The 15,709-nt window shown below is 41.6% G+C and overlaps 2 protein-coding genes across 3 annotated transcripts in view; one reads left to right on the forward strand and one right to left on the reverse strand.

Annotated features, from left to right (window-relative positions):
• The window catches only part of LOC100349877 (olfactory receptor 6C75), a 98,083-nt gene that overhangs the window by 43,181 nt on the left and 39,193 nt on the right, over positions 1-15,709 (reverse strand). The window lies entirely within an intron of this gene.
• Positions 4,985-5,961, forward strand: LOC100350606 (olfactory receptor 6C4-like). The gene has a single exon (XM_002722532.3). The coding sequence runs from the start codon at positions 5,014-5,016 to the stop codon at positions 5,959-5,961; it is 948 nt and encodes a 315-aa protein (XP_002722578.1). The 5' UTR covers positions 4,985-5,013.

Raw genomic sequence — 15,709 nt, forward strand, 5'->3', positions numbered from 1 at the left:
GTCTTCCTTGTGCTGGTTCATCCCCCAAATGGATCCAAAGGGCTGGGCCAGGCTGAAACCAGAAACCTGGACCTCCATCTGGTTCTTCCATGTGGGTTCAGGGGATCAACCATTTGGGCCATCTTCTGCTGCTTTCCCAGGTGCATGTTTTGGGAAGTGGTGCATCTGTGTTTTGAATCAGTGCTTTAAGATATTGGAATCAAGGTGGAGCAGTAGAATGCTGGCCATTCCATACAATAATTTTTAAGTTGCCTATACTTTTGCGCTCAATGTGAGTGTCCATTGGCACTGCATAGTTGTTCTATATTTCGTAATCCACTTTCTCCATCTGTTTCTAACTGGTGTACCTAGCCCAGTCACATTCAATGTACTCATGTAATTTTGATGCCTCATGCCTGCCTTCCATTTTATTTCTTGCTCCTTATCCTCTCTCTTCTTTTCATTTTCTTATTTTCTTTCTCCTGGCTTCTTGTCTGTTGTGAACATTTTGCTTTCACAGTTCTGTTTTCACTCGTCTACAGTACTTTTCAGCATGCGTTTTGTGCACAGTACTTTTCTTTGTTTAGTATGGTATTTTAACTGATTCCTCTAGATGCCATGTCCTTTCTGTTCAGAGAACTTCCTTGGACCATTCCTTTAGGATGTCACCTGTTTGTGACAAATGCTTTGATTTCCTTCATCCGAGAATGTCCTATGGTATCTAAAATTATATACACTAAGAGTTCTCTTCAACACTCTTGCATTTTGTGTCACTTCTTTCAGGTCCCTGTCATTTTTTTTCCTCATGGGTAGCATGTTTCTTCCTCTTTTCTGCTCTCACGTGTTTCTTTTGTTTTAGACTACCAATGGCCACCATCTGGAGTTTTCAAGGGAGAGGGAGAGGGAGAGGGAGAGGGAGAGGGAGAGGGAGAGGGAGAGGGAGAGGGAGAGGGGAGACTCCCCCTGTTTGGGAGTCACCCATATTCGTGAATCGCCTGGGAGTTCTTTCTTCCAGACGTGGAACAATTCTGCCCTGCTTCTTCTCTTTCCTTGACTCTGAAGATGGGAAAGATCTTTTCCACAGTCCCATGGATCCATGAGGTTCTGTTTCATCATAGTGTCTTTCGACTGAGGCGATTTGAATTAATTTTGTCCTACATTCCAGTTCACTAAGGTGTTCCCTCTGTGTCCTCCTTATGCCGGTGAGCTCCATCATTATTGCCTTTTCCACTTCCAAAAAAATTGATTCTTATTCATGTCTTCTATTTATTGGATGAAATGTTTTATATTTTTGCTGAAATTTTCTAATAAAATTTTAAGAGCATTATTATTACTCACTAAGCATTTTTATGCTGGCTGCCTTAAAATTTTTGTTGTAATGGGGCTGGTGTTGTGGTGTAGTGGGTTAATCCTCTGTTTGCAATGCTGCAATCCCACATGGTTGGCAGTTCAAGTCCTGGCTGCTCCACTTCTGATTCAGCTCTCTACTAATGTACCTGAGAAAGCAGAGGATATGGCTCAAGTGCTTGGGCCCTTGAAATCATGTGGGGTTCTGGAAGAAGCTCCTGATTTCAGCTGGTCCCAGTCCTGAGCATTGCAGCAATTTGAGGAATGAACCAGTAGATGGGAGATCTCTCTCTCTCTCTCTTTTTCCGTGTGTGTGTGTGTGTGTGTGTGTGTGTGTGGTGTATGTCTCCCTCTCCCTCTGTTACTCTGCCCTTCAAACAAATAAAATAAATCTACAAAAATAAACTTTGTTGTATCATGCTAATATCGGTCTCATTTTCATGTTGGTATATATTGATAGTCTTCAATCCAAAATCATCTTGGTTTTAGTTCTTGATATAGCAAGTAATTTCCAGGGGAAATGTGGACATTTTGAGTACTATGTTATGAGATCTGGCTGTTATTCAAACCTTGGGTTTTATCTGCCTTTGACACTGCTGAGGCAGAGTTAGGGGAGTTCCAACTCATGGTTGCCTGTGGGTCCAAATTTCTTACTTGACCTATCAATGCTCCCCCTTAATAAAAATGCATTTTGGAAAATTATAAGAGCTGGGAATTATAGGTATTATGCTTCTAATGATTTTTGTGAGGGGAACTTCATATTATTATACTTATTATTATACATATTATTATACATATATAATATTATTATACAAACATAATGAAAGATCAATTGTGATACTTGTGTAATAATTGACTATTTCTATCAGTGTCCAATTAGCAGCCACCAGTGACCCTAGAGGAATGGATATTGGTCTCTAGATGGCTTTGTTCCATCTTTTATTTTAATGATGTCGTTTGCCCACTGGTCTGGGTGACTACAGACTAGTGTCACGAGACAGACCAATGCCAAATATATGATGGGAAACTTAGACACAGTTTCATTTCTTCTTTCAATCTTATAAGCAACCTCCTGAGTGTGTGGAAGTGAAGCAGTGGGAAACCCAGTGCCCTGGGATGCATTTTAGAGACCCACAATCTATGTGGAAGGCTCCTTGTCTCCTTGCTGCCCTGGAGTGTGGTTCTCAGAAAATAGGGTCTTTTTCTGGGGCTGACTGGGTGAGGAGTAGGAGCAGGCAGGGATCTGGGAGAGCTGTGGCCTCTAGTAGGCAATGAGAGCTTTAGGAGGGCCAGTGGACTCACACCCAACTACAGAACACTTGGGAAAGATAGGATCTGCTTTCTTACCCAAAGGCAAATTTGCCACTAAGTTGTCCTTTTGATTTGCCTGGGTTTGAAAGCTCTGGGTTCCTTGGAAATGGATGATTAGAAGATAAGATGCACATGTTGACCATTTCTCAGGACAGATAAAGGGCATCGCAAGTACAAGTGTTTATTGTCTCACATTTCCAGCAGCTTAGCCTAGCAACTGATTTTTCAGAAGAGTGAAGAGCTGCAGAGAGAGAGCTGGTGACTAGGAACTGAATGTGGGTGAGTACATGGCCTTGGTGGCCTGGGTCATCTAATCATTCATTTGTTGTAAACTGAAGCAGAGTCTGATCCTCTTCAAGATCTTTCACAGTGAAAGGACTGGGGCTGTTGGCTTTGGCCAAACCAGAGAGACCATTCAGAGATCTAAGGTGAACATTAATCAAGCAGTGTGCTGTCTCAGCAGAGAGTAGTCTATGGATTTAAAGAGCCAAGGAGAATATTCATTCTACATAAGTAGACTGTAGGGGGGGCAAGCAATCATAAAATATTTGCTGGCTTCACGTCATACCGTTGCTCTTTCTAGCTCGTGGCGTGCATTCCTTAAACATAGATAGAGAGTGCACCAGAAGATTCAGCCCTCGATGACCACTTAGCATGGGGTGGAAGGAAAAGCACCTCTGTTAGTGACCGATGTTGGTCTTGGGTGAATAGAGGCTGGGCAGAGTCTGAAACATTCCACTTTGTGCTGCTCTGTGACTCCAGTAATCTAACATCACTTACTGGCGGAGTAGTTAAGGCCACGTAAAACTTTTTCATCAAATTTTGAAATAAACCCTAAGACCTAACGATGGAAATTTTTGTAGAATTGAAGAATTTCACTGCCAAAACTGTTTTTAACAATATTTCTACTGTAATATTCATCTTATGACTGCACAATGTGAGTTCTTTTGAGCAGTGTTACAGGGTGTGTTCAGATACATGGCCAACAAGAGCCTCAGATGATTACTGACTTCATAAATAAGAGTGTCAATTGTTAAATCAACAATGGGAGTCACTGTACACTTGCTCCCCATGTAGGATCTCTGCCTTAATGTGTTATACTATGCAAATTAATGGTAAAAATACTACTCAAACAGTACTTTCTACTTTGTGTATTTGTGTGGGTGCAAACTGTTGAAATCTTTACTTAGTATATACCAAGTTGATCTTTTGATTATAAAGATAATAGAAAATGAATCTTGATGAAGAATGGGATGGGAGAGGGAGTGGTAGTTGGGATGGTTGAGGGTGGGAGGGAGGTTATGGGGGGAAAAGCCACTATAATCCAAAAGTTGTACTTTAGAAATTTATATTTATTAAAAAAGTTTAAAAAATAAAATAAAACTGATACATGGCCAAAGGAAGACTGTTTTACTACTTGGCAATAGACTGTATAGGAAAATGAGTAATGCTTTTAAAATTGCACTGTTATTTATGCAGACTTGTAGTTGCAATAGAATTTTACTGGTACAATATTTTCAGGTTTATGCATTCTATTCATAGATTAAAAATCACTTACCTTTATTAGCATGAGGGAAAGATATATATAAAATCTTAAGTTCTTATAAAACATGGGATGGCTAATCCTCTGCCTGTGGCGCCAGCACCCCGGGTTCTAGTCCCGGTCGGGGCGCCGGATTCTGTCCCGGTTGCTCCTCTTCCAGGCCAGCTCTCTGCTGTGGCCCGGGAAGGCAGTGGAGGATGGCCCAAGTGCTTGGGCCCTGCACCCGCATGAGAGACCAGGAGAGTCACCTGGCTCCTGGCTTTGGATCGGGCAGCATGCCGGCCGCAGCAGCCATTTGGGGGGTGAACCAATGGAAGGAAGACCTTTCTCTCTGTCTCTCTCTCTCAGTCTACTCTGCCTGTCAAAAACAAAACAAAACAAAACAAAACAAAACATGGAATGAGCATTTAGCCTACTGATTAAGATGTTACTTGAGATGCCTGCGTGCCAAATTTGAATGCCTAGGTTTGAGCCTCGCTTTAACCCAAATATCAGCTTCCTGCTTATGCAGTCCTTGGAGGCAGTGAGTGATGGCTCAACTAGTTGGGTTTCTGCTAAACATGTACATGAGGGAGACCTTGTTGAGCTTCCAAGGCCCAATACTGGCATGGGGCAAAACCAGATATTTTGTGCATTTGTGCTTTGATCAGTAGACTGAAAACTTCTCTTACTCCCTCCTATACAAATAATAACTACCTAACTAAATTAAAAAAAAAAAAAGTACTCACACTCAAAAAATAGTGTAATCGCCCATGCTATTCTGTTAAATGAAATAAATTTCTCCTTTCTGCAGTTGTGACTTTGGAAAATAGCACTGGAGAGCAGGTGAAGAAATGGAAACGTTGACGATGTGGGATGCATGGAACAGGACAGCAGTGCAGGAGTTCATCCTGGAGGGCTTCCCTGCTGTCCAGCACCTGGGGAAAATACTGTTCCTGGTGCACCTGCTGGCGTACCTGGCCTCCATCATGGGAAACACGCTCATCATCACCATCACCTGGGCTGACCATCGCCTCCACACACCCATGTACTTCTTCCTCAGCACTTTCTCCTTTGTGGAATGCTGCTGCATAACCACGGTGATTCCTAAACTGCTGGCCATCTTCCTGTCAGGGAGGCAAGTGATTTCCTTTGCTGCCTGCTTCACGCAAGCTTTTGTCTTCCTTATCTTGGGGGCAGCCATCTTCTTCCTTATGGGAGTGTTGTCTCTGGATCGGTACCTGGCCATTTGCAGACCTCTGCGTTACTCCAGCATCATGAGCCCCAGGGTGTGCTCCCTCCTGGTCACTGCCTGCTTCACTTTGGGATTCCTCTTCATGGTGGTCCCAGTTGTCAGTCTTTCCCAGTTGTCCTTCTGTGGCCCCAATGTCATCCCCCACTTCTTCTGTGATTTTGGACCTTTGGTTAAGCTCTCCTGTTCTGGTACCAGGTCTGTTGAAATGTTGTTCTCCAACCTTGTTTTTTTGGTTATTTTTATACCCTTGCTTGTAACCATCCTTGCGTACAGCAACATCATAGTCACCATCGTGAGGCTCCCGTCAGCCAAGGAGCGACAGAAAGCTTTCTCCACCTGCTCGTCTCACCTCATCGTCCTCTCTCTCATGTACGGCAGCTGTCTTTTCATCTATGTGAAGCCAAAGCAGACGAGCAGGGTGGACTTCAACAGACAGGCTGCTCTGGTGAACACGGTGCTGACCCCAGTGCTGAACCCTGTCATCTACACCCTGCGCAACCAGCAGGTGCACCAGGCTCTCAGGGGTGCCCTGTGCAGGGGAAAGTAGAATCACAGCTCCTCAGTGGTGGGTGTAGCTTCTCCTAGATTGAATCGAATCTTCCAATATGCAGAATCTTCCACTTGCTTGTAGTTTATAAATGTTCACTTTGTTCATGCTTCTCTTAGATTAGGGGCTAACTGATCTTCTACTCCATTGGGAAAGCTCTAATAGGCTGCCTTATATTGAGTTAAATATAATATCTGGTATTTTCTTTTTATTAGTTTAAATCATTGAGAGTATAATTTTTTCATCATGAAGTTCAAAGGCTAAATGCATAAGGACTCTCAAAGCTGGGAAACTGGTTTCAAGATCTGCTTGTTGTAATTTTGAGGTTGAGAAAAAGTCGTATTTATTAAAAATATTATTAATTCAAGGCTGACTGATCCTTGTAATGATACTGAATTTTGAAGAACAATACACACAAACACACCTACACATATGAATGATATTCTATCAAGAAACTAAAATGACTCAATACAATTGTTTTCAATGTTAAATTTTCCATATATAAATGTAATAGAATTATATATCTTTATCTTTTTAAATTTTTTTATTTTTTATTTATTTGACAGGCAGAGTTATAGACAGTGAGAGAGAGAGACAGAGAGACAGAGAGAAAGGCCGCTACACCTGGCACTGCGCTGATCCAAAGCCAGGAGCCAGGTGCTTCTTCCTGGTCTCCAATGCAGGTGCAGGGGCCAAGCACTTGGGCCATCCTCCGCTGCCCTCCTGGGCCACAGCAGAGAGCTGGAGTGGAAGAGGAGCAACTGGGACAGAATCCGGCGCCCCAACCGGGACTAGGACCCAGGGCCATATGGGATGCGGGCACTGCAGGAGGAGGATTAACCAAGTAAGTCACGACTCCAGCTGTATATCTATATCCTTGAATGATTATCTTTGGATATCCCACAATAATCTTTACAATTTTTTCTAAGATGAAATTGCATAAAAGTCCCTAGTAGAAAGTCCCTGTGAATTCCATTGGTCTGCAAGGTTGATTTCAGTACTCAAAAATCTGAACATCAAGGACCTGATGCCAAGACACATTGTGAGTTCTGGAACAAGGAACTGGATAGTAAAGTTTTTTCCTGATATATAAAATTAAAGAAATTGAGGGAACTTTACTTAGAGGTGGGAAAAGTCTCATCGTGGCTGTAACTCTTTCCAAATGCACCTATGAACAAATGTTTTCATTGTGGAATAAGAGGTTAGGATGTTATCTCTTTAGTCCATTATAGGATTAATGTGAATGACATTGTTGCCATGCAACACATTTTTATAAAATTATCACTGGAGCATGACACAGGGAAGATGATGGAATATTTTAATTGCAGAATTCATGTTACAACTGTAACTTAGGTATAAGAAATATTGATCATAAATGATGGATTGTAGATAAAACCCTGTAGCTACAGATGGTTTGGTATACTTGGTTAAGGGAAATTGATTGTATTTTGCTTCGACCACATTTTTCTGCAGTTGTGAGGATAAAAAACGATTGTTATGAAGTGTTTAGGGACACAGTGACAAAAATTTTAAGAATAGACTTAACTCCACTAACAACACAAATTTTTGTTTACCAAATGAGTATATAACTTCCATACAATTTTGTTAAGTATTCCTTCATTTTTGCATGTGTGGTGAAGGTACTACTTTGTGATAAATTTCGCCCATAATGACATGAGCTACATTGTTATTGTTTCTTTATCTTTAAAAATTTAAAATGTTAATCTCATGTAATGTATTATCTTCAGTACACAACTTTGAAATAAATGGAACAATATAAAAGCTTTTCAACTTACTTTTCCTACAAAGTCCATAGTTTAAAATTTCACTGCAAGTGATTAACACTATCTGTTTACCACAATTGGGTGCATTACAGCTATCCTTCAGTTTCCCTATCGATTAGTCTATTGATGGACATTTGAACTGTTTCCAACTTTTGTCTATTGTGAGTAGCACTACTATGAATGGATGTGTCTGTGAATTTACTTGAATTTCTGCTTTCAATTCTTTTGGGTGTAATGTAGGAGAGGAAACATGGGGGAAGTGGAAATGGGGAACGAATGCTTTTATAGGTAGGGGGTTTCCTTTGGGTTTATAAAATAATTGGAATTAGATAGAAGTGGTGATCACATAATATCTTGAATATACTACATGTCACTGAATTGTTTAATTTAAAATGATAAAATTCCATAGACGTTTACTTCAAAAAAATACATAATTCTGAAAGTTTTCTAGCCCCTTGAAATTTTTATCATGATAATCAACAGTCCTTTTTAACTAAGATGACAGAGTAGAAGAAATCAGTCTTCACCTTTCCCAACCCCTTTCCAAATAAAGACGGGGATCCAAACACCAACATTCCCCTGGGAAGACTCAAGGCTCGAATGGAGAATCTTCAGTAACACAGAGTAGAAACTCACGGGGAATATCACCCAGGAAGGTCATTGCTGAGACAGGCACGTGAGAGGGGTCACAACATGGCTGAGGACGGAAGAGAGAGGCTGAGACTGAAGGCATCAGTCCCTGGGGGAAACAACAGTGGTCTAGAGAGCCCGCTCTACAGAGGACACTGGCATCTTTTGTCACTGAGGGGACAACGGCTGTTCCTGCTGGGAACCCAGCTGCACACACCTGGCCCTCAGGAAGCAGCCACTGATGTTGCCCTTTGTGACCTGAGCTGTCACTTCCTCCACCCTGTGCCTGCCCCCGACCCCGAGCCTTGCCTTCCCCATGAGTGCTCACAGGGTAGGCCTCAATGCTGTGGTTAAAGCGCACACACCAGGCCTTATACACGAGCAGTTGTGGTGGTGAGGTAGTTCACAGCCTGAGCCCCAGATCCAAGGTCTCTCTGTGTGCTCCCACGCTTCACAATGCAGCTCACTGACATGGAGCTAGTCCAAACTCTGGCCCAAGTATCAGACTGTGCTACATGCACTCAGCTTCAGATACTGCAGCCACCACCAGAGTGAGAAGCTAGTACCCTGCGTTCTGGAGTCAAGGTCTGTAACTTGGAATACCAGCTCAGCCTCGGTGGAGAGCGAGGCCAACCCTTACTACAAGGGACAGAAGCTCCTCATACTTCCATGTTTGCATCCCTATTCCCTGGCTGCTCAACAAGCACCTGTACCTAGCATTCTATTATTAACAGTCTGGGAACCTGATACTCTGGCCATAGTACTGTCCCTCCCCACAGCCCAGAGATGGAGTTCCTTCAGGGGTGCCCATGTTGTATGCCTCATCCTTGTGGCTCCTCTGACACCAGTGACTGTGACACTATGAGTGGGCCTGCAAGGCATAAGCAATGCCAGTAAGGATCCCTTATGCCTCAGCTTCCCTGTGTGGCAAGAAGAGGTGAGGAAGACCCTTGAAGTCATTACTATTGAAGAACACAGTGGCCCTCAATGTCACTGCACACAGGCACTTATGTCACCCACAGTGTCAGCTGACAGAGCCGCCCAGCGACAACACCGCTGCACCTGCAACTGCTGCCCTCCATCCTGAATGTGCTCTCCCCCTCCCCTTTCTCGTAGGGGAAGATTTCTCCCCGCAGAGATCAGTCTGTATTGACTGGAGGAGGGGACTGCTCTTCCTAATGCACACTCGTCCAGGTTAAGGCAAGAAAGCAAGGGGAACTCACATCACTGAAAGAATACAATTTCCCAGTAGGTGACACCAAAGACCTGGACATCTACAACCAGCTAATAAAAAACTTGAAGTTTTTTAGCAGTGTTGAAGGAATTTTAAGAAAATACAAGGAAACAATTGAATAATCTCTAGAAAACATTAAACGATCCAAATAAAACCTAAAAGCTGAGGGGCTTCTTTGCTCCTAGAATTGCCTTACAAATTCCAAAGGGAGTTCTTTGAGGTGAGCAAAGGACACTAATTGCTAACATAGAAACATAAAAGTAGAAAACTCACTGGTAAAATAAGCACAGAGTCAGATTGAGAGCACCCCAACACTGTAACAGTGATATATAAATCTCTCATTGTATCATAAAGGTTAGAACTAAAAACTATTAAATAAATCATTATAAAATAACTTCTTGGGGAGAAATGAGTAAAAGTTGATTTTTTATGTGATAAAAGTTAAATTATGAGCTTAAAATAGGTTGTAACAGCTACATTTTATCTTATTCATATACTGAAAAGCAAAAACCTATGCTAAAACAAAAACAAGATAATAAAGAGAAATAAAATTGTATCACTACAGAAAACCATCTCATCATGAATAAAGCAAGAAGCCGAGAAGATTCACAAAAGAACCAGACAACAACTCACAGAATGGCAGCAGCAAGTCCTTGATTATCAATAACTACCTTGAATTTTAGTGGATTAAATTGTCCAATCAAAAACAAAGAGGGGGTGGGCATTTTGGACAATGATTTAAGTCATGGCTTGCAACACCAGCCCCTCATATGGGTATCTGGGTTTGAGTTCTGGTTCTGTTTCTGATCTAGCTTGCTGTTAATGCTCATTTTGGGAAGGGACACAGGTGATGATTTAAATAATGTCCATGCCACACAAGTGGAAGACCTGGATTGAATTTCATCTGTTACCAGCCTGTCCAGGCCAACTGTTTTCTGTTTTCTGTGTCTCTGTCTCTCTCTCGCTCTCTGGCTTTCTCTGCCTTTCAAATAAGTAAAATAAATAAATAAAATTGAAAGATGTGGAGATCAGGAGGGGGCAGCATGTGGTTCAGTGGGTTAAGCTGCATCTTACAATGCTTGAATTCCACAGAGTGCTGGTTCAAGTTCTTTCTCAGCCAGCGCATTGTTGGTGTATATGAATGCTATACAATATATGATATGGTGTATAGGAATGTTATATAATATAATATTATACATAATAATGCTTCCATTTTCACCGTTCAATATGAGCTGGCTGTTCTTTGGTCATGCATTGTTTTTATTGTGTTGAGGTATGCTCCTTTTATCCCCAACTTCATAAAAAATTTCATCAAAAAATGATGTTGTATTTTATCAAAACTTTCTATGCATTATTAAGCTAACCATGAGTTTTACCTTCATTTTGTTGATGTGATATATCACATTTATTGATTTGTATATGTTGAACCATCCTGCATCCTTGGGATAAATCCCATTTGGTCCAGGTAAGGATGATATCTTTGATGTGCTGCTGTGTTTGATTTGCTGCTATTTTGTTGAGGATTTTTTCCATGTGTTCAGGGATATTGGTATGTAGTTATCTTATTTGTTGTAACTTTTTCTGGTTTTTGAATTAATGACATGGCTAGTCTCAAAGAAAGAGTTAAGGAGTATTCCTTTCAATTATTTAGAATAGTTTAAGAAGAATTGTTAGAATAGTTTAAGAAGTTCTTTATTAAAAGTTTGGTAGAATTCAGCAGTGAATCCATCTGGTCCTTGGCTTTTCTTTGTTGGGAAGCTCTTTATTACTGATTAGATCTCAGTTTGGGTTATTGGTACATTCAGGTTTACTATATCTTCATGTCTCAGTTTTGAGAAATTCTAGGTGTCCAAAAATCTATCCATTTCTTCTAAACTCTTTTATTTGTTGGCAGATAGTTGTTTAAAATAATTCTTAATGATTCCTTTTCTTTCTCTATTGTCAGTTATAACATCTTCATTTTCCTCACTGATATTATTAATTTGGGTGTTGTACCATTTTTGGTTAGTTGGGCCAATGCTTTACCAATTTTGTTAATTAAAAAATCTTCTATACTTTCCACAAAATGGATGAAACTACAGATCATTATGCGTGGTAAAATCCCAGGCTCCCAAAAGACAAATATCACATGTTTTCTCTGATTTGTGGTAGTTAAAACATGAGAGAGTACAAAAAGATAATGGAAAAAAGATACTGGTAAACTATGCTCATGAGCACATTGAAGTGATAATTCACAATGATCAAGTGGATTTTCACCCTGTAATGCCAAGTGTTTCCAAAATACACAAATATGCATATGATACTCCATATTAATGAAAACTGCATGAACATCTCATTAGGTGCAGAAAAATAACTTGAGAAAAATCAAAATTCTTTCATAATAAAAATAGTCACCAAGTTATGTATGGAAGGAATGCACCACAATAGGTCTCTGGATACTGCTCCAAGGTAAGGATTCTTGGTCCTTTCAAATGTCGATGAATGATGGATGATCTAAAAATTGATGAGCCGTATCTCCCTTGGGGTGTGAGTGTATGTGTGTGTATAATCAATTTGTTATGTATGTGGAATCTTTTATTTTCTTTTTACCCATGGAGATGAATATGTCACAACACAATGAGGGCAGTGAAGACAGAAAAGGCCCATTTTAATGGTATCTTGTTCTTATATTTGAACATCCAGCCCCTTATGAGAAAATCATCTAATTGGAGTTGATTTTCATGGCTATGTAAGTAGAATTTGCTTTCTATATAATTGGAGGACTTCTTTCAAGCTCCCATCAGTGTAACCTCAACAACTACGTTGCTGAAATTTGCCTGTGATTACTTTGGGTATTGGGTTTATGCACTCACAGAGAGTAAAATAGAGGTATAATTCCAAAAAATATGCAAATTATACTGTAAATACATTATTTATCACTTAATTTTTTAATTATAATTTTAATTTGTGAGATCCAAAATGGCTGAATAGGGAAAAGAAGTGTTGATTCTGACCACAGGAAGGTAACAGAAGCAGAAAATTTGCATTCCTGGGGGACAGTTGGAGAGAATTTGCAGTGGAAATTCCACAAAAAGAAGAGGGACTCCATGGAGCAGTGGGGACAGTACGTCCACACAGCAGTGAACCAGAAACTGCTGGCGATTCCACAGAGGGTGGGAGGAGGAGATGCCATCTTCCTTAAGCAGGGAAGCCGGCAACCAGCAGGGAGAAAATGATGCCTGCTTAATAAGGTGAGTATTTTCTGGTGCATCTACCATGACTGCAAGATTGTATCAGAGGAATACATCCATGATATCCACCGATTTGGGGGCTAGCTTGGAAGGTTGTCAGGAGACAGGGTGTCTTCTTAGGCATGTGCAATGTTCCCTTCCACTATATCAAGGTTCCCACACACCAATTGCCATGGCAGAGAATCAAACCATCTCCTTAGGTGAGGCAGCTGGCTCTGAGAATGCCATGGCTCTTTCTATGGATGGGGGAGGCTTGTGGGTCTGAGAGTGGATCCCCTGCTCCCATTGACTATGGGAGACCTGTACCCTGTGCCTGTGGGAATTCTGTGACTGTGTGATACAGCATGTGATAAGTTATAGCTGGGTCTTTGGGCATTCACTATGTCTGGGTTTGCAGGTTTGGGATTTCACGTTCACACTGGGGAGCATGCAGATATTTTGTGTGGTTCATGCACCTGCGTGATGAGGTGCCTAGGCACTGAGGGCTCATCCTGGGTGATGTGTTCACCTTGCCAGAGAGGGGCTGATGTTGTAATTATGCCAGTTGATCTTATCATACTCTCCCCTCTGTTGATGATAGAGGAGATTTACAATGTCTAACTTGTCACCCTGGGCTCTTGTCTCACCCTCAAGCACTGGCCAGAGCCCCAAGCCCTACCCAACACTTCTAGACATCCGCTGAAGGAGCAGATACTCCACTAAACCACAGAGGCATATTTCAAAGCTAAAAGCCATCAGAGGAGAAAACCAACAAGTGTTTCCACAAATGCCTAAAAATAGACATAGAAATATAAGAAACATGAACAAGGAAGACAAGAGAGAGAGAGAGAGAGATGAGCCACCTTGCTTGTTCACTGCTCAAATGCCCACAAAAGCCAGAGCTGGGCTATGCTAAAGCCAGGAGACAGGAACTCCACAACATCTCCCTTATTGGTGGAGAGGGTTCCCTAGAACTCAGGACACCATCTGCTGCTCCCCAAGGCATTAGCAGGAAACTGGATTGGAAGCAAGAAAACCAGACTAGAACAGGCACTCTGACATGGAATGCCAGCATTATAATTGAAGCCTTAACTGCCCTACCACAACACTGGCCCTTATAGCATTCTTTATGACAACTGATAGCTATGAGGCAGATCTAATTTATCCATCCTTTTAGTTTACATACACAACATTCAAAGGTAAAAGATACAGGTTGATAGGATTCAGATAGCAGAATAGAGAGGAAGCTTACTGCTCTAGTCTAGGAGAAGATGGTTTTAAAAAACTGGAGAGAGTTCTGTCTCAGGGAAGAATTAGAGAAAAAAATGGCAGAGGAAACTCCACACACATTAGAAGGACATTGTGGACCTATGCAGAGGGTGAGGACATGCATACTTCAGGACCCCAGCAGCTGACAACCTCAGCACAAGCTCTGGAGTGAGGTGAGATCAGTCTGCAGCAGCCCAAGTCACTGAAGATAAAGCTGTGGGAAGAACCTGATGGGACTCTGGCTCGGAGTCCTGTGGGAGACAGTGTATCTACCAACCTAGAGGATTAAAAAAGGTGGGGCTCGTTGCTCTCTCTCAAACCATTCAGCACTCGTGTCCCATAACTAGCAGAGAGCAGGCAGGTGCCGTTCTGGACATACATAACAGCTGCACCAGCTCATGTCCACGTGCCCAGCTACCAGTCGAGCAGAGACGCCTGAGTCTGGCAGGGAGAACTGATGGGGGTTGGGGGCTCATGGCAGAGGGAAGCTTGTGTGTCAGGACTGTGAAAACTCTGTGACTACATAGAAGGGCTCGGGGCGTGGCTGGGACACTGGGCAGTCACTGTGGGCGGCTCCACATGCTCAGAGCTCCCTGATTCCCTGGTGAGGGGCATTGCTGCAGTGCTTACACTGAGGACTACACAGAGCTTTTATGTGCTTCTTGTGGTAGAGTGGATGAGTATTATACCCACTGGGGCTAGCACTCAGGCACTGGTCTCCTTTGAGGAGAGGAGGTGAGCTGGGACTATGCCAACAGAGCAGAACTAACCTCCCCTCTCATGTAAAAAAGAAAAAAGGAGATTTACCATGTTCAACCTGGTCAACCTGGGTATCACCTTGGACACTCGCTTCCCCCTGGAGCACTACAGAGCTCCCTGGCCACACCCACAACATGCTTCTAGGTATCCACTGAAAAAGCAGACAGTCCACTAATCCAAGAGGCATAGCCCAAAGATAACAACCATAAGGGGGAAAAACAAAGAAGAAACTAACGAGTATCTCCACAAATGCCAAATAATAAATGCAGCAATTCAAGAAACAAACATAAGGAGGACAACATGACACCCCAAAAGAATACAACACTTCAATACTAGAATATGAAGATGAAGAGATTGAAGAAGAAAGACGAAATCAGAAACAAATCCACAAACTAAGGAAATCTGTACATGACATCAAAGAAAATTCTCCCATGAAATGGAGATCTTAAAGAGAAATCAAATGAAATCTTGGAAATGAATAATTCAATAGAGCAAATAAAAAATGTGGTGGAAATCCTTAACAACAGACTTGGTGAAACAGAAGAAAGAATATCCAAGTTATTATAAATCTCTGGAATTTTTACAATCAGACCAAAAATAAGTAGAAGAAATTAGAAAACTGAAAAACGCCGTTGGATATCTATAGGATACTATCAAATGACCCAACATATGGGTCTCGGGAATTCCTGAAGGCTTGGAAAATGAGAAAGGACTATAGGGCCTTTTAGTGAAATAATAACAGAAAATTTCCCTCTTAGAGAAAGAAAGGGACATCGAAATATAGAAAGCACATAGAACTCCTAATAGACATGACCAGAAAAGATCTGAACCATGAAAAATTGATTCTGAAATGCACATGAGAG

Source organism: Oryctolagus cuniculus, chromosome 15, assembly GCF_964237555.1.
Source record: "Oryctolagus cuniculus chromosome 15, mOryCun1.1, whole genome shotgun sequence".
Classification (NCBI taxonomy): domain Eukaryota; kingdom Metazoa; phylum Chordata; class Mammalia; order Lagomorpha; family Leporidae; genus Oryctolagus; species Oryctolagus cuniculus.

Coding starts and splice junctions, on each gene's coding strand:
- LOC100350606 (XM_002722532.3), top strand. CDS start 5,014: ATGGAAACGTTGACGATGTGGGATGCATGGAACAGGACAGCAGTGCAG.